At 40.4% G+C, this 24,922-nt stretch overlaps 1 protein-coding gene and 1 pseudogene across 7 annotated transcripts in view; one reads left to right on the top strand and one right to left on the bottom strand.

The window, feature by feature from the left end:
* The window catches only part of CRCP (CGRP receptor component), a 41,951-nt gene that overhangs the window by 2,430 nt on the left and 14,599 nt on the right, over positions 1 to 24,922 (top strand). For 2 of the 7 annotated variants that reach the window (XM_069570949.1, XM_069570955.1), the window contains 4 exons: positions 36 to 81; positions 10,469 to 10,505; positions 17,376 to 17,474; positions 18,765 to 18,859. In XM_069570949.1, coding sequence (XP_069427050.1) covers positions 36 to 81; positions 10,469 to 10,505; positions 17,376 to 17,474; positions 18,765 to 18,859 — 277 coding nt within the window. Of the gene's footprint in view, positions 1 to 35; positions 129 to 3,982; positions 4,136 to 5,758; positions 5,884 to 10,468; positions 10,506 to 17,375; positions 17,475 to 18,764; positions 18,860 to 24,922 lie in introns of all 7 variants that reach the window. The other 5 variants (XM_069570953.1, XM_069570954.1, XM_069570951.1 and 2 more) reach the window with 4 other exon arrangements.
* On the bottom strand, positions 2,164 to 2,734 carry LOC138429436 (large ribosomal subunit protein uL13m pseudogene; annotated as a pseudogene).

Consider the following 24,922-nt stretch of genomic DNA (forward strand, 5'->3'; position numbering starts at 1 on the left):
CTGTTCCCTCCCTCATCCACTCACTCTTGTTGCAGGGGGTCACCGTCGGGAGCCAGGCTCAGTGTTGGAACCGGGACTGAGGTATAAAGCCCTGGGTCCCGCCTGGAGGGTACCAGGAGGAAAGATGGGTAAATCCAGGGGTGGAGCTTTGTTTAGGGGCCGTGGGCTCCTGGGGAGGCCTTAGTCAGAAGTACTCTCCGAGTTTGTTGGGAAGTTTGTGTGTTTAGCCCTGTGTGTGTGTGTGTGTCGAGGGTAAAAGCCATTCTAACAATTTTAACTCCACGTAGCCTTTTCCGTGTCTGCTCATTGTTCCGCGTGCAAATGGAAGTTTTTGAGGCTATTGTGTAATGAATTTTTCCATGGTTGACAGTTTATTTTGTTGTTTAGTCGCTCAGTCGTATCCGACTCTTTGCAGCGCCATGGACTGCAGCACGCCAGGTTTCCCTGCCCATCACCATCTCCTGGCGTTTGCTCAAACTCAGGTCCATTGAGTCGGTGATGCTGTCCTACCACTTCGTCCTCTGTCGTCCCCTTCTCCTGCCTTCAGTCTTTTTCAGTATCCAGATTTTTTAGAAAGAGTCGGCTCTTCACATCAGGTGGCCGAAGTATTGGAGCCTCAGCTTCAGCATCAGTCCTTCCAGTGAATATTCAGGGTTGATTTCCTTTGTGTTAACTTATAGACATCCCCATATTGTGTTTTCTTTGGCACTGATTAATACTTATATTTTCCTTTATGTTTTTGTTCCTTATGTTTAATGTCTACATGTACTAGTGTTTTTCAGGCTTAAAAAAAGGCGCAGTGGGTATATGTAAGTGAAGGCTTTGTAAGACAATACCATACACTCTGATACTCTCTTCTCTTTTATTAAAATAGAATGTTAACCCACTAAATTGATTTTGCAATCCAGTAATGGGATTTAATATGAAACTTGAAAAAACATGCACGTATATTACTCTCAGTTCAGCTCAGTTCAGTTGCTCAGTCGTGTCCGACTCTTTCCGACCCCACGAATCGCAGCACACCAGGCCTCCCTGTCCATCACCAACTCCCGGAGTTCACTCAGATTCACGTCCATCGAGTCAGTGATGCCATCCAGCCATCTCATCCTCTGTCGTCCCCTTCTCCTCCTGCCCCCAATCCCTCCCAGCCTTAAAGTCTTTTCCAGTGAGTCAACTCTTCGCATGAGGTGGCCAAAGTACTGGAGTTTCAGCTTTAGCATCATTCCTTCCAAAGAAATCCCAGGGCTGATCTCCTTCAGAATGGACTGGTTGGATCTCCTTGCGGTCCAAGGGACTCTTAAGAGTCTTCTCCAACACCACAGTTTAAAAGCATCAGTTCTTCGGCGCTCAGCCTTCTTCACAGTCCAACTCTCACATCCATACATGACCACTGGAAAAACCATAGCCTTGACTAGATGGATCTTAGTCGGCAAAGTAATGTCCCTGCTTTTGAATATGCTATCTAGGTTGGTCATAACTTTTCTTCCAAGGAGTAAGTGTCTTTTAATTTCATGGCTGCAGTCACTATCTGCAGTGATTTTGGAGCCCAAAAAATAAAGTCGGACACTGTTTCCACTGTTTCCCCATCTATTTCCCATGAAGTGATGGGACCAGATTACTCTAGTCCAACCCATTATCAGTTTTTCCCTCTTCACCAAGCATTTCCTGTCAGCACACAAACCTGTTTTTTGTTGTTTTTTTTTTAAGGGGCAGTTTTATTCTTATTATTTCCAAGATTCAAATCACACTATACAATAAAACAATTCTATAAAATAACATTTTACTGCAATTTCCTAATGAAGGAATGTATCTTCCGGAGCTTTCCCCACAAGCTTTCAGCCCCCAGAGCAGGACTCCTGTCAGAAGGCAGCTATTGCTTCATCCTGCGAGAAGGCAATGGCACCCCACTCCAGTACTCTTGCCTGGAAAATCCCATGGACGGAGGAGCCTGATGGGTTGCAGGCCATGGGGTCGCTAAGAGTTGGACACGACTGAGCGACTTCACTTTCGCTTTTCACTTTCATGCATTGGAGAAGGAAATGGCAACCCACTTCAGGGTTCTTGCCTGGAGAATCCCAGGGACGGCAGAGCCTGGTAGGCTGCCGTCTGTGGGGTCGCAGAGTCGGACATGACTGCAGTGACTTAGCAGCAGCAGCAGCCCTGAGGAAGGAGTTTCAAGCACCACACCGTTATTTTCTGAAATTTTCTTCCTCCTACAGCCAATAATCCTCAGGTGGAGGCCAAACTCTTGGAAAAGCCTCTATTTCTTCTTGTGTGTACTCATCTAGACTTCTGGGCACTTTTTGTGGTTGAGGAAGCTCTTCTCTTCTGGTATATCTTCATCTAGGAAAAGGTGCAACCTCTGCATCAGAGTTCTTCTGTGAAGGTTTTCTGGCAGCATGCCATAAATAGCTAGTTTTACAATTGCTACTGGATCCTTCCGGTGAAGCTGAGCAGCTGTTACTTGCTTAAATCTACCTAGGTAGCCAGTATGTGAGGAGTACACTTTGTGCTCCCACTTGTTTCCAGAAAAGGCAGTGTGCCTTGTGTTCATGATGACAGCATGATCCCCACAGTCACTCAGTTGATGGTACACAGGCTTATGCAATCCTTGAAGTCTAACTGATGCCAGGGCAGCAAGCCTACCAGGAGGCTGCATCTTCCCATCTAGGAGATACCAAACTCGGGCAAAAGTGGCCCATTGCTGCAGCACCCTGGACAGACTCACCATGCTCCCGAGGGGCAGCTCTGCGCTTCTACCCAAACCTGTTTTGATTTATCTGTCTTAAAAAAAGATCCCTTGTCTTATTAAACTCTGCCAATGGATGAAGGCAGTCCTGGTCCCCTCGCTGTGACTCAGTTGGGAGGCCAAGGCAGACATGGACAGGTGAAAAGGGCTGGATGGTGACCTGGAGTAATTTATGAGTGAGTGACACTGAGACTTCATTTCACACATACACATTTTTAAAAATACTAAAAGTATGGCCAGACCCGGGGACAGGGGCGGTAATTCTCATACACTACTGATGATAATATAACTTGATTCAGTTATTTTGAAGACTCACCTGTATCAAGAGCCATAAAAATGGCCATGGAGTGGTGGGACCAGATGCCATGATCTTAGTTTTTTGAATGTTGAGTTTTAAGTTAGCTTTTTCACTCTCCTCTTTCAGCTTCATAAAGAGGCGCTTCAGTTCTTATTCGCTTTCTGCCATAAAGGTTGTGTCTGCATATCTGAGTTTATTGATGTTTCTCCCAGCAATCTTGTTTCCAGCTTGTGCTTCATCCAGTCTGGCATTTCGCAGGATGTACTCTGCATATATGTTAAATAAACAGGGTGACAATATACAGCCTCAATGGACTCATTCCCCTGTTTGGCACCAGTCTGTTGTTCCATGTCCAGTTCTAATGATTGCTTCTTGACCTGCATACAGGTTTCTCAGGAGGCAGGTAAGGTGGTCTGGTATTCCATCTCTTAAAGAATTTTCCACAGTTTATGATCCACACAAAGGCTTTAGCATAGTCAGTGAAGCAGAAGTAGATTTTTTTTTTTTTAATTCTCTTGCTTTTCCTATGATCAGCAGATGTTGGCAATTTGATCTTTTCTAAATCCAGCTTGAACATCTGGGAGTTCTGGGTTCATGTACCGATGAAGCCTAGCTTGGAGAATATTGAGCATTACTTTGCTAGCATGTAAAGTGAGTGTAATTGTGCAGTAGTTTGAACATTCTTTGGCATAGCCCTTCTTTGGGATTGGAATGAAAACTGACCATTTCCAGTCCTATGGCCACTGCTGAGTTTTCCAAATTAACACTTGGTATGCATATGAATCAGAGAAGGCAATGGCACCCCACTCCAGTACTCTTGCCTGGAACATCCCATGTATGGACGAGCCTGGTGGGCTGCAGTTCATGGGGTCGCTAAGAGTGGGACACGACTGAGCCACTTCACTTTCACTTTTCACTTTCATGCATTGGAGAAGGAAATGGCAACCCACTCCAGTGTTCTTGCCTGGTGAATCCCAGGGACGGGGGAGCCTGGTGGGCTGCCGTCTATAGGGTCGCACAGAGTCGGACACGACTGAAGCGACTTAGCAGCAGCAGCAGCAGCAGGAGCAGCATGCATGTGAATGAAGGTAAAAATTGCTGAGTAGAAAAAAATCCCTTGTCCGTCCCCACATCCTATCTACCTGTGGCTCCTTTTCTGCTTCCTGTCACCAGAAAACTTCTTGAAGTGCCATTTACTCTTTATTTCTTGCCATCATTCTTTGAGTTTTCATTCTCACTGGTCTACAGAAATAGGTCTTATGTAGATTTACCTATCTTGTCAAAGCCAGAAGTTGATATTCTGACCTCAGCTTTCTCTCCATCCCTTAGCAGTAATTGATACAGAAACTCCTGGCTTTATGGCATGCTCTTCTGGATTGCCTCCTGCCTCAAGGACTACTTCTCTGTCTTCTTTCCTGGAACCCTCTTCCTTGCTTGGCTTCTAAATGTTGAAGCATTTTAGGGCTCAGTCCTGGGACCCTTACTCTCCATACTCTCTCCCCTGGTTATTTTACCCATCTATATGAAAATGATTCCCTAGAATGTATTTCTAGCCCTTCTCTCTTAGCCATACACTTGCCTTGACCAGAAATCGAGCCCTGTTTCCTCACCACTAAATCCAGTCCATCAGCCACCCCTGTCACCTCCAACTTCAGAATGAATTTTGAATGCAATAACTTTTCACTGTCCCCGCTGCTAATTTTGTTGTCAGTCTTCTCTGGTTCGAATTAAACAATAGCTTTTGGTTTTCACGCTTGCCCTGCCCCCTCCATTCTGTTTCCACACAGCAGCCAAAGTGAATTAAAATATTAGATCAAATCACTCTCTGTGTAAAAATCCTTCCTTGCTTTTCTGTTGTGCTTAGAGGATATCTGCGTTTCTTAGTAGGACCACAAGACCCTGTTTAACCTCATGTATTCACCAGCGTGAGTCATGTACCCTCCCCTGAACACACACACTTTCCACTGGTAGGCAAGTAATTAGGGTAACCCTCCAAGCCCTTTACTACTTCCAGGCCTTTGCACTGCTGTTCCTTCGTCCTGGTTTACTTTTCCTCCTGTTCTGTCCTTTTCTTACCGCTTTGACATCTCAGGTTGAGTATCCTTTTTCAGTGTTTCTCCTCTTTGGTAAATCTGAAGTCAGTGTTGCTTTTTGTCTCTCATAGAACCTTGGTTTATTTTCCCCTTAAATAATTACAAGTTGCAATAATAGATGTTTGTTTGTCTAGTGCTTTGTCTTCCTCGTGAGAGTGTAGGTACCATGAAGGCAGGGACCAGTGTGTGTTCACCTAGCGCTTAGCACTGCACCTGGCACACAGTAGGCCTTCGACAAATATGGTCGGCCTTCTGTATTTGCTTTGTATCTGTGGGTTTCACATCCACAGATACAGAGGGCTAACTGTACTTGTTGAGTGAAGTAATATGAATAGTACTTCATTAGTTTAAGAAGTTAAATTAAATTAATGAGCTAGTTTCTTGATTGCTTAGCATATCAGTTTTCTGATTTTCCGAAGTGAAATGATTTCAGTCAAGAATTTTTTCTCCTGTAGTAACCTGCCCACTTCTTCCAAGAAGTCATTGATCAATCAAGAATTTTGTGGCTAGCAGTTTTGGGAAAATGTGGTTTTCTGAAGTAGGTGTGTGGTTTGGGAGTGGTAGGGCCCTGGAATGGGATGCTCTGGAAGCCTAACTTCAGATCTTGCCTGTCTCCAGCATGAGGTGTGATCTCTGACAGTGTGGTCCTCAGGATCTTCAGGAGACCCCTGGGTTTCTGAGAGGGCAAATGTATTGTACCACTGCCAGGACCTACAGTGAGGAGGCATGGATGGAAGACTCCCGTGAGTTTTTACCACTTTTTTCCCCTAACTACCTAGTGTATGTGAATGATACGTATAATATACACTAGAAGTTTTTTTAATGTTAAGACATATTTGAGCTTTATTGGGTTGAAAGGGAGAGTTTAAAAATGAAAACGTTTTCACCATCACGTCAGATAAAAGGATACCAAATATTCATAGCAAGATTAAGTATTTGTGTACATAAGCTATTTGTTGTTTGACTGACTTTGTCTAATGCCTCTGGGTTATTTATATGCCTGGAAGACTTCGTCTTCGTCCTTTTATTCTTGAAGTTAAGATATAGAGTTAGGGAAAATGGACTTTATTCTGTATCATCTTTTTGAAAGAGTGTCAGAATTTTCTTCATCTTTCAACTGGAAATACTGAAGTGTAGAGACATTAGCTAAGAGGTCCTACAGCAGGTCAGTAACAGGGCTGGAAAGAGGATAATTTGTTTGCTGGCTCCCAAGTGCATGCTGCACTTTAACTTGTTCACTGACTTTGAAGGTTGCTCAGTTTTCTTGGAGCAGAGTTTAGTTTCTCCGAACAGGACTTGAATCAGTAACATAGATTAAACACAGGAGAATTTGAGCAATTCCGTGTGTCATTGTGTTCGTAAGAGCTGACTGTGTGACACTCACTAGGCACTGTTGGCTTGGACTTCTTTGTGCGTGTGTGCCTCTAAGGAAAGTCTGTCAATAGATCATTTTGTTCTGTTTATTCAGAGTTTGGTTTTCCAGAGTAGTTGTTTATGTCCATTAAATTGATTCAGCAAGTTAAGCAGATTTTACAGGTTAAATTTCAAATAGCAAGTCAGCTAAGGAGCTTAAGTGACTGCCCTCTTGTAAGTATAGATTCACACAGTCTTTAAAATTCACTTGGAATATTTGCTTTAAATATAAGTAATATCAGTACTATTCTAAGTCCTACAAGAGAGTATGAAGGAAAAAAAACTGGGAGAGAGAGTCCTTAATTACAAGTTATACTGATGTCTTTTTAAAAAAACCTGGAATTTTTTAGTTTTACATCTCCATTTTTCTCAAGTTTCTACCTTGAGAAATGTTAAACCCGTGTAGCAGTTGCAAAAAGAGCATCACAAGTACCTGTATGTCCTTTACCTAGAGTCACCACGTAGGCATGCATGCATTTTCTCTACACACACACACACACACACACACACAAACACACACACTCCCTCTGTCACACTCTCTCGCTCTCTACTGAACTATTTGAGAATTATGGCTGTGTCATGTTATCAGTCTTAAAAAGGCATTTTCCTATGTATCTGTAATACCATCATCATACTTGGATTTAGTGCTTATATAACCACTATTATTAAAATGCAATCTATATAAAAATTCCATCAGTTGTCTTAATAATGTTTTAGCTAGATTTAGGAAAAACGATATTAGATCCAATCAAGAATCACACATTGCCTTTGTTGCCAGGGTTCTTTAACCTCCTTCACTCTAAGACAATTTCCTAGCCTCTTTTTGTGACATTGGTATCAGGACGAATGACAGTGATATTTGAAGAATGTGGGCCAATGGATTTGAAGAAGGTTCCTCAGGTTGCATTTGTCTGATTATATCCTCTTAACTAGGTTTAAATTAACCATTTTTGGACTGGATTGCTATAAGGCATGTTTCCTTCTCAGTGAATCGCATCATCATTATTGGTGCTGTTGAGTTAGATGACTTGATTAAGATGTTTCTCAAATCTCACCATATCCTGTTCTCAGCAGACTGCCAGTTAGTGTTGGTTACAGTAACTTCTTCAGAATAAAAACTGCATTTAAAAAAAATTTCCCAATACACACAATTCTTTTAGGACTTAGTAAAAACAGACACTATATTCATTGATTTTTTTTTTTTTCCACACCAATTGGCATGTGAAACTTCCCTGACCAGGGATCAAACTTGTGCCTCCTACAGTGAAATTGCAGAGTTTTAACCATGGACCACCAGGGAAGCCCAATATTTTATTGAATGAAGGAATACCTAGAATTTTTTGCATTTACTCCATTAGTATTTAGCTGGGTAAAAAATATTAATATCTTCCTAATAAAATATCAGTGGATAAATCAGCTGTGCCCACCAGAGTACAAGATGCACTAAGATCCATTGTTCTCCTGGCCCCAAAACACAAGTTCATGACGATATACCTGAAAGGGAGCGCCTATCCTTTGTATATTGACTCTAGAAAAGGCAGGAGATGTTCTCAGGATTCTCCCAGTTAACAGCATGGTTGGGCAGTGGGGCAGTACTTGAACAGCCAGGACAGATTTCCCAGGGCCTGGAATAGTCTGCATGACCGAGGAGGGGCTGGGACTTGGAGATGAACTTGTCACCATGGTACCTGGGATGGATCCACTGGCCTTGAGAAAGAATAGCATTTGTAATTCTTCACCACCCTGTTCCAGGAAGGGCTGTTTTGGTACCCCTGAATGTTATGGCACACAGGGAGTTGTAATTCAATTTCAAGCAAAAGGCTCTTGGGCTGACTTCCTGATTAAGTAGTCAAGGATGACATGTGGCTTGATTTGTCATTTCCAATTTTAAATGAACCATGTCATGGCCCCTAATTATGCATTGTCCTTCCTGTGTCAGGTTCCTTTTAAATATATTCTTGGTGACCTAAATGCCATTGTCATTTGCGCAAAGCCTCGGTTGATGAAATCCTGGCTCTCTGTTGAATGACTGGTAACCTTTGGTAAGCCTTGTGCTGATTTGATTACTGTGCTGACAGCACTGTGTGATGACCTGAGGTCTTGGCTGAATGCTGTGTCAACCTCTTGCTTGTTTTGCTTTATTTATCGACTGGGGAAACCGCCCATGTTTTTGAAATTTTGTGTCCTCGTTTTCACCTTACAGCCCCTCTCCTAGTTTAAGAACAGACGGTAATCTTTGTTGCACATTATGTCAAATACAGACTCCTTGGTGAATTGATTCTGTATTACTGATTTCCATCCAGTTTTATTTTTTACAATCCCATAGTTATTGTCCCCTTCAGTTAGTTTTTTCTTTATTACTGTGTGCCCTTGAGCACGGTTTTCAATCTTTGCACCTGGTTCATCATCTATAAGGAAGGAATCATAATAGCTCCTACGTCACAGGCTTTTCAGTGAGAATTAAAATGAGATGATGTCTTTCAGCTTTCCTTTAGGGCGATCCGAGTAAACCACAGACTGTTACACTTTTAAAACTTGTTGTTTTCCCTTCATCCTCAGAACAGCCTTTTGAAGTAGGAAGAAGTGGTGGTGGTAGCACGGGGAGAAGTGATAACAGATGGTATTTATTGAGTACTTACTGTGTTCCCGGTACTTTACATGTTTCAGCTCAATCCTATAAAAATCTTACGAGGTTGGTACTGTAATTGCCATGTTATAGATGAGGAAATGTAAGCATAGAAGGGTTCAATAACTTGCCCAAATTCACATATCTGATGGAGGATGGAGCTGGATTTAGAATCCAGGCTACACTTCTGAGTACTAGTTTATCATCATTTTTTGTTTTATATGGGGATGCTTAGGAGGGTGGAAGTTAACTCATTAAAACTCAGGTAAGTGGCAGAGCTGGGACTTGAACCCAGATTTGTCTGATTTCAAAACTATGTTTTTTGGAAATTGAAGTAGAGTTGATTTACATTGTTTCAGGTATACAGCAAAGTGCTTCAGCTATACATACATATATATTCTCTTTCAGATTCTTTTCCATTATAGATTATTATAAGATATTGAATATAGTTCCCTCTGCTATACAGTAGGTCAAAACTGAATTCTTAATTGTTACTAATAAAACTGCATTCTTATTATAGACTGTTAAGAACAGTATGTACTTTTGATGCGATACTGTAGAATGGATCAGTGGTCATTTAATGCAGGTCACACTGCTGTGCTCATTCATACATGAAAGTGACATTTTGCCTTGATTGACTGTTGCACAGGGGTCAGGGTTTTGACCACTGCTCTAAACGTGAGCTCTGCCTGTTGAGTCGACAGGGAAGATACACACCTTGGGAGTTTTGTGCCTATCTGGCAGGATTCCTGACGTTGCTGGGATTTGCAGGAGTGATGTTAGTGTTAAGGGTCTCATTTCTGGTGATCCAGCAGGAAAATTTAGCTGCCCAAAATGTTGATAGCTGGTAGAAGGCGGAGGTGCTGGAGAGAGGGCATGGCTGTGGGATGAGGGGGCACTCTGTTTCTCCAGCTAATTCTAGCACTCTCTGTTTATTGCCTCCCCCTACTCCTGTGGTTTGGCCCACGGATTCTTCCTACTACTAACTTCCTCTAGATGTCTGACTTCTCTTTAACTTCTGCCTACTTGGACCATGGATAAGTAGAGTATCTTAGTAACCTACCTGATGATGGATTTGTGATATACCTCAGTTTTAAAGAGGAGAATTTGCTCTGAATTTGTGCATCGCCAGCTAAACCAGTGAAATTTAGGACATTTCTCAATTTGCGGTTGTAGTCCCCAAGTTTCTGAACTGGACTACTGAATCTTAACAGAGGGATTATTTTATATATTTCATTCCCACAGAGGGATAGGAACCCAGACTAATGACAGTTTACTTTGTTTTGCAGGAAGGATGCCAATGCTGCGCTGCTCAGTAACTATGAGGTAAATCGCTTTGGCCTGTTGTGTTTTCCTCTCTGATTGTTTGTCCTCTGCTTCTGAAGGCTGCTGAATTAGTTTTGGTTAGAAATGACTGAATTCATTTGGATTTGCCATTTAAAATAAGAGAGATGGTACCATCTGGTGGACTTTGGAATACTCTTGGCTTGGTGAATCACACACAGTAATTGAGGAAAGCTGAGAAGGCTTTAGTTCCTGTAGGCAACCATCTCCAAATGCCAGAGATTTTAGATGTTCGTTTGGGATGCCTTCATAGGATGGAAGCATCTATTTTGGAACTGTTTCTGTTTGTAAAAATTTTCTGTTAAAAAAATGTATGCCTTTTCCAAATTAACACTCTTTAGCTGTAAAATGCTTTTATAAGTAATTATTTTGATCCTCATACTGGTCTCATAGGTATTAACACCTTCATTTTGGAAGTGAGAGTTTAGTTGACTCACCATTATGAGTAATTAGTAGGAATGAACAGATTTGGAATTTGGGGGCTTGAGGGTTGGGTTGCTGGGGAAAGAAAGGAAGGAAGGAAAAAGGTTGGTGAGAGGGGAGATAGACCATTATTTCTGCTTACTTTCTATTATACCTGGGTGTTGTTTGGTAATAGCAAAACCATCTGATTTTTTCTTATGTCAGGGTCTAAACTCAGGAAGACTTAGAGGAGATTTAAGTCTTCATTGTGTGATATATGTAGAAGGTAGTAGAATTAACATAGTGGGCCATATTCTTTCCTTCCTAAAGGTTCATCTGAAATGTGTTCTAGTCATAACAGGAACGAGATGGTCAAGCCATTGGCTTTTAGAAATCTCCTTGTCCAGTTAGGCCTCTGGACAAGGTGTTTAGTGTTTTATCCATTTGTGAACGTTGCATTAATGGGGTCTCAAGCCACTATTTCTGAAAGGACCTACAGCCAGAGGACGGTTGCATTGTATCTAGTCATTACTATGTCTGTGATACTAAGCTTCTTACTATTTTCTGGTATAATCTCCAAAATAGGAGAGAGATTTCCTCTCCTGACCCTTCTTAGCACTAACAAACTTGTGTTTCTTCCTTGTGGGAAAAATTTACTTCTAAAGTTCTATAGCATTTCCACCCCTCCCTGCCTTTTTTTTTGGTAAACCACTTTTATCGCTTGCCTCATAATTTTTCTTTTCCAGAAATAAAATAGATTTTCATATTGGAGAAGAAGCAAGATCTTTTTTTAAAAAAAAAAATTGTTTTCGGAAAAACTTTTTTAATTCAGGTACAATCAAATATGTTGTGTTAGTTTCAGGCATATGACATAAAGATTTGATATTTGTGTATATTGCAAGATGATTTCCACAACAAGTAATAAATTAACATCATAGTTATATAATTATTTTTTCTTGTGATGAGAACTTTTAAAGATTTACTCTCTTAGCAACTTTCAAATATGCAGTACAGTATTAACTAGAGTTGCCATGCTGTACATGATATCCCCATGGTTCATTTATTTTATAACTGGAAGTTTGTGACTTCTGACCACTTTCATCTGTTTTGTCACCCTCCCTGCTGTCTCTCGCATCCATCTATTCTTTATGAGCTTGGTTTTTGGTTTTGTGTTCTTGTTTTTAATATTCCATGTGTAAGTAAGATCATAGAGTATTTATCTTTCTCTGCTTTATTTTACTTAGCATAATGCCCTCAAATTCCATTCAAGTTGCAGTTGGCAGGATTCCACTTTTTATGCCTGAATAATATTCCTCTTTGTGCATGTGTGTGTGTGTATGTGTGCATATAAATATATATATACATACACGCGCGCGCACATACATGCCACATTTTCTTTATCCATTCATCTGTAAATGGACACTTTAGGTTATTTCCTTACCTTGGGTATTATAAATAATGCTTTATATATTCTTTCAAATTAGTGTTTTTGTTTTCTTTGGATAGTTATCCAGAAGTGGAATTACTGAATCGTACGGTAGTTATGTTTTTAATTTTTTGATAATCCTTCACTGTTTTCTGTAGTGGCTGCACCGGTTAACAGTCCCAGCCATCGTATGCAGTGGCTTCCTTTTCTTCGTATCCTCACCAATACTTAATTTGGCTTTTTGATGATAGCGATTGTAACAGTTGTGAGGTGATAGTCTCATTGTGGTTTTGATTTGCATTTCCCTGATGATTAGTGATGTTGAACATCTTTTTGTGTACTTGTTGGCCATCTGTATATATTCTTCGGTAAAATGCCCATTTTTAAATTGGATTATTTGTTTTTTTCCTTTTGAGTTGTAGGAATGTACATATTTTGGATATTAACCCCTTATCAGCTACATAAGTTGCAGAAATTTTCTCCCATTCAGTAGACTGCATTTTGTTGATGATTTCCTTTGCTGCACAGCAGCTTTTTAGTTTGATGTAGTCCCACTTATTTATTGTTGCCTTTGTTGCCTTAGCTTTTGGTGTTGAATCCAAAAATTCATTGCCAAGACCAGTGTCAAGGCGCTTGCTGCCTGTGTTTTCTTCTGGGAGTTTTATGGTTTCAGATCATCCATCAAGTTTTTAATCCATTTTGAGTTAATTTTTGTGTATAGTTTATGTAGTGATCTAGTTCCATTCTTTTCCATATGGCTGTCCAGTTTTCCCAACACCATTTATTGAGACTATCCTTTCCCTGTTGTATATTCTTGGCTCTTTTTTCATAAATTAATTAACTGTATATGTGTGGATTTATATCTGGACTCTGTTCCATTGATCTCTGCATCTCTTTTAGGCCAATACTATACTGTTTTGATTACTATAGCTTTGTAATATAGTTTGAAATTGGGGAGTGTGATGCCTCTAGCTTTGTTGTTCTTTTTCAGGATGGCTTTGACTATTCTGGGTCTTTTGTTCAGTTCAGTTCAGTCACTCAGTTGTGTCCGACTCTTTGCGACCCCATGAATCGCAGCATGCCAGGCCTACCTGTCCATCACCATTTCCCGGAGTTCACTCACACTCATGTCCATCGAGTCAGTGATGCCATCCAGCCATCTCATCCTGGGTTGTCCCCTTCTCCTCCTGCCCTCAATCCCTCCCAGCATCAGAGTCTTTTCCAGTGAGTCAACTCTTCGCATGAGGTGGCCAAAGTACTGGAGTTTCAGCTTTAGCATCATTCCTTCCAAAGAAATCCCAGGGCTGATCTCCTTCAGTGTGGACTGGTTGGATCTCCTTGCAGTCCAAGGGGCTCTCAAAAGTCTTCTCCAACACCACAGTTCAAAAGCATCAATTCTTCGGCGCTCAGCCTTCTTCACAGTCCAACTCTCACACCCGTACATGACCACAGGAAAAACCATAGCCTTGACTAGATGGACCTTAGTCGGCAAAGTAATGTTTCTGCTTTTGAATATGCTATCTAGGTTGGTCATAACTTTTCTTTCAAAGAGTAAGTGTCTTTCAATTTCATGGCTGCAGTCACCATCTGCAGTGATTTTGGAGCCCAAAAAAATAAAGTCTGACACTGTTTCCACTGTTTCCCCATCTATTTCCCATGAAGTGATGGGACCAGATGCCATGATCTTCGTTTTCTGAATGTTGAGCTTTAAGCCAACTTTTTCACTCTCCCCTTTCATTTTCATCAAGAGGCTTTTTAGCTCCTCTTCACTTTCTGCCATAAGGGTGGTGTCATCTGCATATCTGAGGTTATGGATATTTCTCCCGGCGATCTTGATTCCAGCTTGTGTTTCTTCCAGTCCAGCGTTTCTTATGATGTACTCTGCATATAAGTTAAATAAGCAGGGTGACAATATACAGCCTTGATGTACTCCTTTTCCTATTTGGAACCAGTCTGTTGTTCCATGTCCAGTTCTAACTTGCTTCCTGACCTGCATAGAGGTTTCTCAAGAGGCAGGTCAGGTGGTCTGGTATTGCCATCTCTTTCAGAATTTTCCACAGTTTATTGTGATCCACACAGTCAAAGGCTTTGGCATAGTCAATAAAGCAGAAATAGATGTTTTTCTGGAACTCTCTTGCTTTTTCCATGATCCAGCAGATGTTGGCAATTTGATCTCTGGTTCCTCTGCCTTTTCTAAAACCAGCTGGAACATCAGGGAGTTCACGGTTCACGTATTGCTGAAGCCTGGCTTGGAGAATTTTGAGCATTACTTTACTAGCATGTGAGATGAGTGCAACTGTGCAGTAGTTTGAGCATTCTTTGGCATTGCCTTTCTTTGGAATTGGAATGAAAACTGACCTTTTCCAGTCCTGTGGCCACTGCTGAGTTTTCCAAATTTGCTGGCATTTTGAGTGCAGCACTTTCACAGCATCATCTTTCAGGATTTGAAACAGCTTTGCTGGAATTCCATCACCTTCACTAGCTTTGTTTGTAGTGATGCTTTCTAAGGCCCACTTGACTTCACATTCCAAGATGTCTGGCTCTAGATGAGTGATCACATCATCATGATTATCTGGGTCGTGAAGATCTTTTTTGTACAGTTCTTCCATGTATTCTTGCCACCTCTTCTTAATATCTTCTGCTTCTGTTAGGTCCAGACCATTTCTGTCCTTTATCGAGCCCATCTTTGCATGAAATGTTCCCCTGGTATCTCTAATTTTCTTGAAGACATTTCTAGTCTTTCCCATTCTGTTGATTTCCTCTATTTCTTTGCATTGATTGCTGAAGAAGGCTTTCTTATCTCTTCTTGCTATTCTTTGGAACTCTGCATTCAGATGCTTATATTTTTCTTTTTCTCCTTTGCTTTTCACCTCTCTTCTTTTCATAGCTATTTGTAAGGCCTCCCCAGACAGCCATTTTGCTTTTTTGCATTTCTTTTCCATGGGGATGATCTTGATCCTTGCCTCCTGTACAATGTCACAAACCTCATTCCATAGTTCATCAGGCACTCTATCAGATCTAGTCCCTTAAATCTATTTCTCACTTCCACTGTATAATCATAAGGGATTTGATTTAGGTCATACCTGAATGGTCTAGTGGTTTTCCCCACTTTCTTCAATTTAAGTCTGAATTTGATAATAAGGAGTTCATGATCTGAGTCACAGTCAGCTCCTGGTCTTGTTTTTGTTGACTGTATAGAGCTTCTCCATCTTTGGCTGCAAAGAATATAATCAGTCTGATTTCGGTGTTGACCATCTGGTGATGTCCATGTGTAGAGTCTTCTCTTGTGTTGTTGGAAGAGGGTGTTTGCTATGACCAGTGCATTTTCTTGGCAAAACTCTATTAGTCTTTGCCCTGCTTCATTCCGCATTCCAAGGCCAAATTTGCCTGTTACTCCAGGTGTTTCTTGACTTCCTACTTTTGCATTCCAGTCCCCTATAATGAAAAGGACATCTTCTTTGGGTGTTAGTTCAAAAAGGTCTTGTAGGTCTTCATAAAACCGTTCAACTTCAGCTTCTTCAGCGTTACTGGTTGGGGCATAGACTTGGATAACTGTGGTATTGAATAGTTTGCCTTGGAGACGAACAGAGATCATTCTGTCGTTTTTGAGATTGCATCTAAGTACTGCATTTCGGACTCTTTTGTTGACCATGATGGCTACTCCATTTCTTCTGAGGGATTCCTGCCCGCAGTAGTGGATGTAACGGTCATCTGAGTTAAATTCACCCATTCCAGTCCATTTTAGTTCGCTGATTCCTAGAATGTTGACGTTCACCCTTGCCATCTCTTGTTTGACCACTTCCAATTTGCCTTGATTCATGGACCTGACGTTCCAGGTTCCTATGCAATATTGCTCTTTACAGCATCGGACCTTGCTTCTATCACCAGTCACATCCACAGCTGGGTATTGTTTTTGCTTTGGCTCCATCCCTTCATTCTTTCTGGAGTTATTTCTCCACTGATCTCTAGTAGCATATGGGGCACCTACTGACCTAGGGAGTTCCTCTTTTGGTATCCTATCATTTTGCCTTTTCATACTGTTCATGGGGTTCTCAAGGCAAGAATACTGAAGTGGTTTGCCATTCCCTTCTCCAGTGGACCATGCTCTGTCTTTTGTGGTCCATACAAGTTTTAGGGTTGTTCTATCTGTGAAATGTGCAATTGGAATTTTGATAGGAATTACACTGAATCTGGTTTGCTTTGGGTAGTACAAACACGTTAACAATATTCTTCCAATCCTTGAGCATTTACTTGTGTCTTGACTTTTTCTTTCATCAGTGTCTTATAATTTCCACTGGACAGGTCTCTTGCCTTATTGGTTAAATTTTTTCCGAGGTCTTTTTTGTTGCAATTATAATGATTAGAATTGTGTTTTCTTTTAAATTATAGAAACACAACAGATTTCTGTATGTTGGCATTATATCTTGCAACTTTACTGAATTCATTTCTTAGTTCTAACAGTTTTTTTGTGGCGTCTTTAGGAGTTTCTGTAAATAAAACCATGTAATGTGCAAATAGTGACAGTTTTACTTCTTTACATTCCTTTGGATGTCTTTTTATTTTTTATCTTGACTGATTGCCACGTCTAGGTCTTCCAGTACTAAGTTGAATAAAAGAGGCAAGAGTGGGCATCCTTGTCTTATTCCTGATCTTAGGGGAGAAGCTTTTAGCTTTGCACTGTTGTGTACAGTGTTAGCTCTGGGCTTGTCATGTATGGCCTTTACTGTGTTGAGGTACATTCCCACTATACCCACTTTGTTTAGAGTTTTATGGTTTATATTGATAGGAAACACTTGAAATAGTTTATGTAAACCAATGAATTTATACTGTTTGACTTAGATAAAAGAGGCTTTAAAAGTCTTTAAAAAGTCAAATGCTTTCCGGATTCATTTGCTCTAATGCAAGAGTTTGGGGGAGGGTTTATGAGAAGAAAGAGATGTTCTATTTATCCTTCAAGATCATTGACCTTGGAATAGATACGTTTCAAATTTATTTATGAAAATTTTTTGTATATCTCTTCCTAGGTGTTCCAGTTACTAACTGATTTGAAAGAGCAGCGTAAAGAAAGTGGAAAGAATAAACACAGTTCTGGGCAACAGAACTTGAATACTATCACATATGAAGTAAGTCTAGGTTTCCAGAGGGTCTATCCAAACTACTATTGAAAGGGGTTGGTTTATCTTGCTGCTGACTGGACACCGAATCACGACTATCCATTATCTGATTTGAGTAGTTTTACTGTAACTCAGTTTTTATTCTGTTTATAGAAGTGGAAAGAGTTTGGGCAATTGCAAGTGCCAACTGCAAAATTTAGAGAAGGGAATAATCAAAAACCTGCCTCACTTCTAATACCAATTGCAAATCAGAGCCCCCCAAGAGAACCCTCAGATTCAGTAATTCACTGAAAGAACTCATAGAACTGAAAGCCATTATATTCACAATTACAGGTTATCACAAGGAAAAAAATAGATTAAAATTGGCCTAGGGATGAAGCAGTTGGGGCAGGTGCCAGGAGAAATATCATAGGCAGAGCTTCCATTGTTCTCTAATGTGGAGTTAGAACATGCTTCTCTCGAAGTCAGTGTGTGTTAATACACTCAGAACATTTTCAACCAAGGAAGCTCCACTAAGTTTTGGTGTCTAGTTTTTATTGGGACTCCATTACCTAGGCATGATTGAATGATTGATTGTCTGTGTAGTTCATGTCAGCCTCCAGGTCGGTTGATACTGCATGACCCAAAGCCCCTGCTCTCAGTCTTATTAAGACTATCTGGTAAGACGTCAGGCTCCCAGACAAACATAACTCCTATTAGGTGTAACGCTCCAAGCGTATGAAGACTACCTCCTGGAAACAGAGGGCAAAGGCCAGATCATCTGTTTTGGCAAAGACAAATTCTTTATTACAGTATAAGTGATACTTTTTTATAGTAGAAAACTTAGAAAGTACCAAAATGTATAAAGAAAGTTATTAAAAGTAATTTATAATCTTAATATCTAGTTGATAGTTTGTTGCATTCTCTCCCATTCTATGCTTTGTTCTTAAAAAAGAGCATTTAAGCTGTTATATATTTGATTTTGTATCTGTCATTGTAATTTATTTTTTCTTGTTATTTATTTGCTTTCAGTTTTCATTTTGTCTTACAAAGATTCAGATTTAACTATCTTTTAATTTATCTTTTCAAAGACATTAAAAACTTGCCTTAAGTCATCATAATCTCTTTTAAGGAAAATAAGGGATTTAACACTTTTGTCACCATTCCTTCCCATCTGATTTTGTTCATTTAATTATGTGTTTAGAATCCTAGAATCATTTATCAGTCATGTTCTTTTACTTTATATAGTTCATCTCTTTAACGTCTATGGTTCATTCAGAGCTCTTTGTCTTATGCTTGCTTTTTCCTTTTTTTCCGTAGACATTAAAATACATATCAAAAACACCATGCAGGCACCAGAGTCCTGAGATTGTGAGAGAATTTCTGACAGCAATGAAAAGCCACAAGTTGACCAAGTAAGTAAAAATAATCTTAAGTGGGAAAAGACTGACACATAATGAAAATGATAGCTTGCAAAAGTCATCCTTTGCAATGGTGTATTTATATTTAGTTGGGTTTTGAATTATAATCAATACGCTTTTACATTAGGATCCTAGGATTGTATATGAGACAACTGAGACTTACACCCTGGGATCTTTTTAGAGCCAGAAATAGAACACAGTGGGCTTTTTAATCTCCAAAAATCTCCCCCAAATCTGTCCCTTAACCTCTTCTAAACATTCAGACTAAATTGGTTGAAAAATGGGATTTACAAATTATGAGCTTTTGATCAAGTTGGTGAATTAAGTCATTTGACATTTGTGTTTGTGGGGCAAAAGTGGCTTGATAAGATTCTGTCTGCTCTTCTTGTGCCCAGTTACTTTCTTGATGACTTTCCTGAATAAGTTAATTTTGTAGAAATTAAAAGCATCATTAAGAATTAGAGAAAGAGCTTCCATGAGAAAAAACCAGCCCTAGTCTTTTAGAATTAGGAGAAGGCAGTGGCACCCCAGTCCAGTACTCTTGCCTGGAAAATCCCATGGACGGAGGAGCCTGGTGGGCTGCAGTCCATGGGGTCGCTAAGGGTTGGACACCATTGAGCGACTTCACTTTCACTTTTCACTTTCATGCATTGGAGAAGGAAATGGCAACCCACTCCAGTGTTCTTGCCTGGAGAATCCCAGGGATGGGGGAGCCTGGTGGGCTGCCGTCTCTGGGGTCGCACAGAGTCGGACACAACTGAAGCAACTTAGCAGCAGCAGTCTTTTAGAATTAATAACACAGCTGATAAATCCCAAAAAGGCATTTGTCATTCATTCAGAAGAATCAGAAATTTTCTTTTGGAGGAAACATTGGGTATTGTTTCAGGCACACAGCTGATGCGTTGTCAGGAAACTAGTGCCCTTCTCCCTTGCTTCTCTTCTCTATGAAGACAAATTTTTTCAAATGTGTGCCTGTATGTATTTATGTATGTTTATGTATAGTTTTACTTTTGTGATAAGCGTAACATAAAATGTACCATTTCAACCACTTTTAAGTCTAAAGTTCATTTATATTTAGTATTCACAGTGTTGTACAGCCAACATCCAGAACTTTTTAATCTTGTAAAACAAACTATACCAATTGAACAACTCCCCATTTCCTACTTAACCTATCCCCTGACACCACCATTCTGTTTGTATGAATATGACTACTCTTGGAGAAGGCAATGGCACCCCACTCCAGTACTCTTGCTTGGAAAATCCCATGGACGGAGGAGCCTGGAAGGACACGACTGAGCAACTTCACTTTTACTTTCATGCATTGGAGAAGGAAATGGCAACCCACTCCGGTGTTCTTTCCTGGAGAATCCCAGGGATGGGGGAGCCTAGTGGGCTGCCGTCTCTGGGGTCGCACAGAGTCAGACACAACTGAAGCGACTTAGCAGTAGCAGCAGCAATACCTCGTATAAATAGAATCATACAGTATATGTCTTTTTACAAAATCTGAATTTTTTTTAATATTGTGGTATTTTTATTTTAACCATTTTTTGAAAAACATTTGTTTGTTTATTTTTGGCCACACGGGGTCTGTTGCTGTGCACAGGCTTTTTCGAGTTGCAGTGAGCAGGGCCTGCTTTCTAGTTGTGGGGTGTGGGCTTCCCATTGCGGTGGCTTCTCTTGTTGGTCTAGGTGCATGGGCTCAGTAATTGTGGCGCACGTGCTTAGTTGCCCTGAGACATGTGGGATCTTTCTGCTCCATGGATCAAACCCATGTCCTCTGTATCAGCAGGTGAATTCTTAACCACTGGACCACCAAGGAAGCCCTATTTTTAACCATTTGTAAGTGTGCAGTTTAGTGGCATTAGGTAGAGTCAGTTGTACCATCATCTCTGCCATCCATCCAAAGGATAGTTTTTCATCATGCAAAACTAAACCTGTATACCCATTAAACAGTGACTGCCCATCCTCCCTTCTCCCTCTGGTAACCACCAGTGTGCTTTGTATCTCTGACTTTGGCTGCTTTACTTCATAGGAGAATTACACGGTATTTGTTCTTTTGTAACTGGTTGTTTCATTTATAACCTCTTCAGGGCTCATTAATGTTGTAGTGTGTGTCAGGTTTTCCTTCCTTTTGAAGGCTGCTTACTATTCCATCTTATGTATGTATGACATTTTGTTTATTCATTTATCTATTAGTGTATATATTTGAGTGGTGTCTGCCTTTTGGCTGTTATGCATAATGGTACTGCTGTGAACACAAGTGTACAAATACCTCTTGGAGATTCAGCATTCAGTTCTTTTGAGTGTATACCCAGAAGCCAAATTGCTAGATCTTAGGATAATTGTTATTTTTCCTTTTTTGAGAAACTACCATACTGTTTTCCCTAGTGGCTGCTCCATTTTACATTCCCACAGGCAATGTAAGGGTTCTTCACATCCTCTCCAGCACTATTGGGTAGGCCAGAAAGTTAGTTCCAGTTTTTCGTAAGATGTTATGGGAGACCCTGAGCGAACTTTTTGGCCGAACCAATACATATTTTAAAGAACGTTAAGAGGACAAAAATAGCCTTTTATATTTACTTAGAATTTTGCTGTTTCTTTTCATCATTCATTCCCGTTCATGTTTACTTTTTAGCATTTACTTCAGCCTGAAGACCTTCTACTAGCACTTCTTTTAGAACAGGCCTGCTGGCTGCAATTTTCTTAGTTTTGGTTCAAATGGGAGTGTTATATATATTCTTTCATTTTGGAAGGATAGTTTCATGGGATTGAGTGATCCTTTCTTTCAGCTCTTGAAAGATGTTAGTTTAAAAAAGAAGTCCTGTGACTGCTTTCAATACTTTTCTTTATATTTGGTCTTTGAATGATTTATGGTTTTTTTTTAAAGTTTATCTTTGCTGAACTTCTTGGTTATGTAAATTTTTATTTCTTACTCTGGTTTGTGAAGTTTGGGGCCATTATTTCTTTAAACATTTTTTTCTGTCCCAGTCTCTTCCTCCTTTCATTCCAGAACTCCAAAGACGCAACTGTTAGAACTCTGATAATTTTTCTACATATTCCCAAGGCTTTGTTTTTATTGTTGTTGTTTTTTAAAGACTAAGTTTTAAACTGAAATATGGTTGATGTACAGTGTTGTATAACTTTCAGGTGTACAGCATATTGATTGAGTTATCCATATATATATATATATATACATATATGTTCTTTTTAGATTCTTTTTCATTATAGGTTATTGCAAGATATTGAATATAGATCCCTGTGCTGTATAAGAGGTCCTTGTTGTTTGTTTTATATATAGTGAATGTGTATCTCTTAATCCCAAATTCCTAATTTACCCCTCCCTTCCTTTGGTAATCATAAGTTTGTCTTCTGTGTCTGAGTCTTTTACTGTTTTGTAAGTAAGTTTATTTGGGACCTTTTTTTTTTTTTAAGATTCCACATGTGATATATTTGTCTTTGACTTACTTAGTGTGATAATCTCTAGGTCCATTCATGTTGTTGCAAATGGTATTTCATTCTTTTTTATGGCTGAGTAATATTCCATAGTGTGTGTGTGTGCGTGTGTGCGCGTGCGTGCGTGTGTGTGTGTGTGTGTGTGTGCGTGCGCGTGCGCACACACCATACCTTCTTTAACTGTTCGGCTCTTGATGGTCACGTGGTCCCTTTTGGGACTTTCAAAATGTGTATGTTGGTTCATCACGTGGTGTTCCAGGCTTTATTCACTTCTCTTTAATCCTTTTTTCTGTTCAAGTTCACTGACTCTTTGTTTGGCCTGTTCAGATCTGCCTTCGAGTCCCTCTAGTCATTTTCATGTTAGTCACTGTGCTTTGCAGCTCCAGAATTTCTCTTTGTTTCTTTCTGTCTCTTTATTGATATTTCCATTTTGTTTATGCATTGTTTTCTTGACTTTCTCCACATCTTTTAATTCTTGGAGCATCTTTAATGTTTTATTTATTTTTGAGACGGTTGTTTTAAAGCCTTTGTCTAGTAGACTTTCTATTGGGTTTTTTTCAGAGACTGTTAATTTGTTTATGTATTTGCCTGGGCTATACTTAACTGTTTCTTTGTTTACCTTGTGAGTTCTTTGTTGAAAACTGGATACTTGATCTAATAAAATCGTAGCTCAAAATCAGATTTTCTTCCTTTTCCTTAGGCTTTCTGACTTTTGTTTATTGTTTACTATTTTTGTACTGTAGTGGGTTGTTTCTGTGCTGAGAGTCAGCTTGAGGTATGAACTCAAGGTCTTCTCAGGTCTCTTCTGAGTGTGCGCCTTTCCCTAGGCATGCACAGTCTCTCTCTGATTTTCCCCACATATGAGCTTTAGGGGAAAAGAAAAAAGGTGGAAGGGGGAATGAACACCGGATTTGTAAACTCTTTCTTGACCCTTTAGAGCCTGCTGCTGCTGCTAAGTCGCTTCAGTTGTGTCCGACTCTGTGCGACCCCATAGACGACAGCCCACCAGGCTCCCCCGTCCCTGGGATTCTCCAGACAAGAACACTGGAGTGGGTTGCCATTTCCTTCTGTAATGCATGAAAGTGAAAAGTGAAAGTGAAGTCGCTCAATGGTGTCCAACTCTTAGCTACCCCATGGACTGCAGCCCACCAGGCTCCTCCATCCATGGGATTTTCCAGGCAAGAGTACTGGACTGGGGTGCCATTGCCTTCATTAAAGGTTGTTTCCCGAGACACATGAACATGCCAGGGCTCTAACAGATACCCTTGCAAAAGCTCCAGGCAGTGTTGTTCTGAAAACAACCAGTAGAGGGGGCTGCAGGCTTCTTTCACTGTAGCTGGGTCTGGCTCCTCTGGAAGCAGGCAAACTATCTACAGCCCATTGGAATTCATCTGGCCTCAGTGCCTTATGACTCAGGGGGCTGCTTGCCACATGCTATCAAGACCTGGATCACTTGTGCTAGCCAGTGCATTTTAAGACAGGAATCACGTGTGTAACAGAAACTGCTGAAATGCTCTTTAATTCTTTTTTCTGAATATCCCCTGCTAGAGTTTTTCTCTTATCCTTTTTTCAGGAAGAGGAGATTCAAGATAATAGCCCCTTAGTGACCTGGTTCTAGTACTACAAACTGGGGCTCCATTAATTTGCTTAAAAACCTCCACTGCTGAAGTTCTTGAGAGTTTGATAGGAACCATGTTTTATTTGACTTTAGGTGTCAAAGTCCAAGAGTAATCTGGAGGCAGCAAAGCTCAGGGTAGATAGATGGGTGCAGGTTTCACTAACATCTGGAATGTGGTTACTCTGCTTAGAGAGCCTGGAATCTCGCCCCTTGTCTCCCCACTGTGTGAACAGTGTCTCTCTCTGGAACGTCTCCTGCAAGTCATTGCTACTCTAGCTCTTTGTTTTCAACTCATGTTTGTCTCATGGTAGGTTTGTCTTAGTAAGGATACAAAGATGAATAGCTACAATGTAAGTGCTATGGCAGTTGGGACATAGCAGAGAGACACTGAAGTGTCAGAATTTGAGTGTATCATTTTGCCTGTGGGAGGTGACACTGGGTTTTCATATAAGGTAATAGCCAGATATAAGTGAGCACATGCTTTCTAAGCAGAGGGAACATGATATGCTGGAGCCTGTAATCAGGAAGTACTTCCTGTGTAATATTTGCAGTTTCATTTGATTGGAATATGAGTGCTTAGGGGACATGAAGGCATTTGAACCTAGAGAGACTGACAAACAGGAGATGTCAGTGGGTTCTGAAGGTTGAACTAAGAAAGTTTAAAAACTGTGTGCGGACAGTGGGAAGATTAGAAGCAGGATAATGAGATGACCAGATTTTTATCTTTTAAAGGGTACTTTGTTTGTAAGAATGAAGGTAGACTGAAAAAGTGGCAGACGCTTGAGGACAGAGGCCTTTGCCCTTTAGCCAAGAAGAATTGAAGTGGCTGTAGAAATGGTGAGGGTGGGGACTGGGGACAGATACCTTGAAAGAAATAGAATCAGTAATTCTTGGTGTCTTAATATGGGCAGTGGGTGAGAGGGAAGACTTGGGGATGATTCTGGCCTGTGTATTTGGCTCTTCACCAAGATGAGAAGTACGGAGAG

This window comes from Ovis canadensis, chromosome 24 (genome assembly GCF_042477335.2).
Source record: "Ovis canadensis isolate MfBH-ARS-UI-01 breed Bighorn chromosome 24, ARS-UI_OviCan_v2, whole genome shotgun sequence".
NCBI lineage: Eukaryota > Metazoa > Chordata > Mammalia > Artiodactyla > Bovidae > Ovis > Ovis canadensis.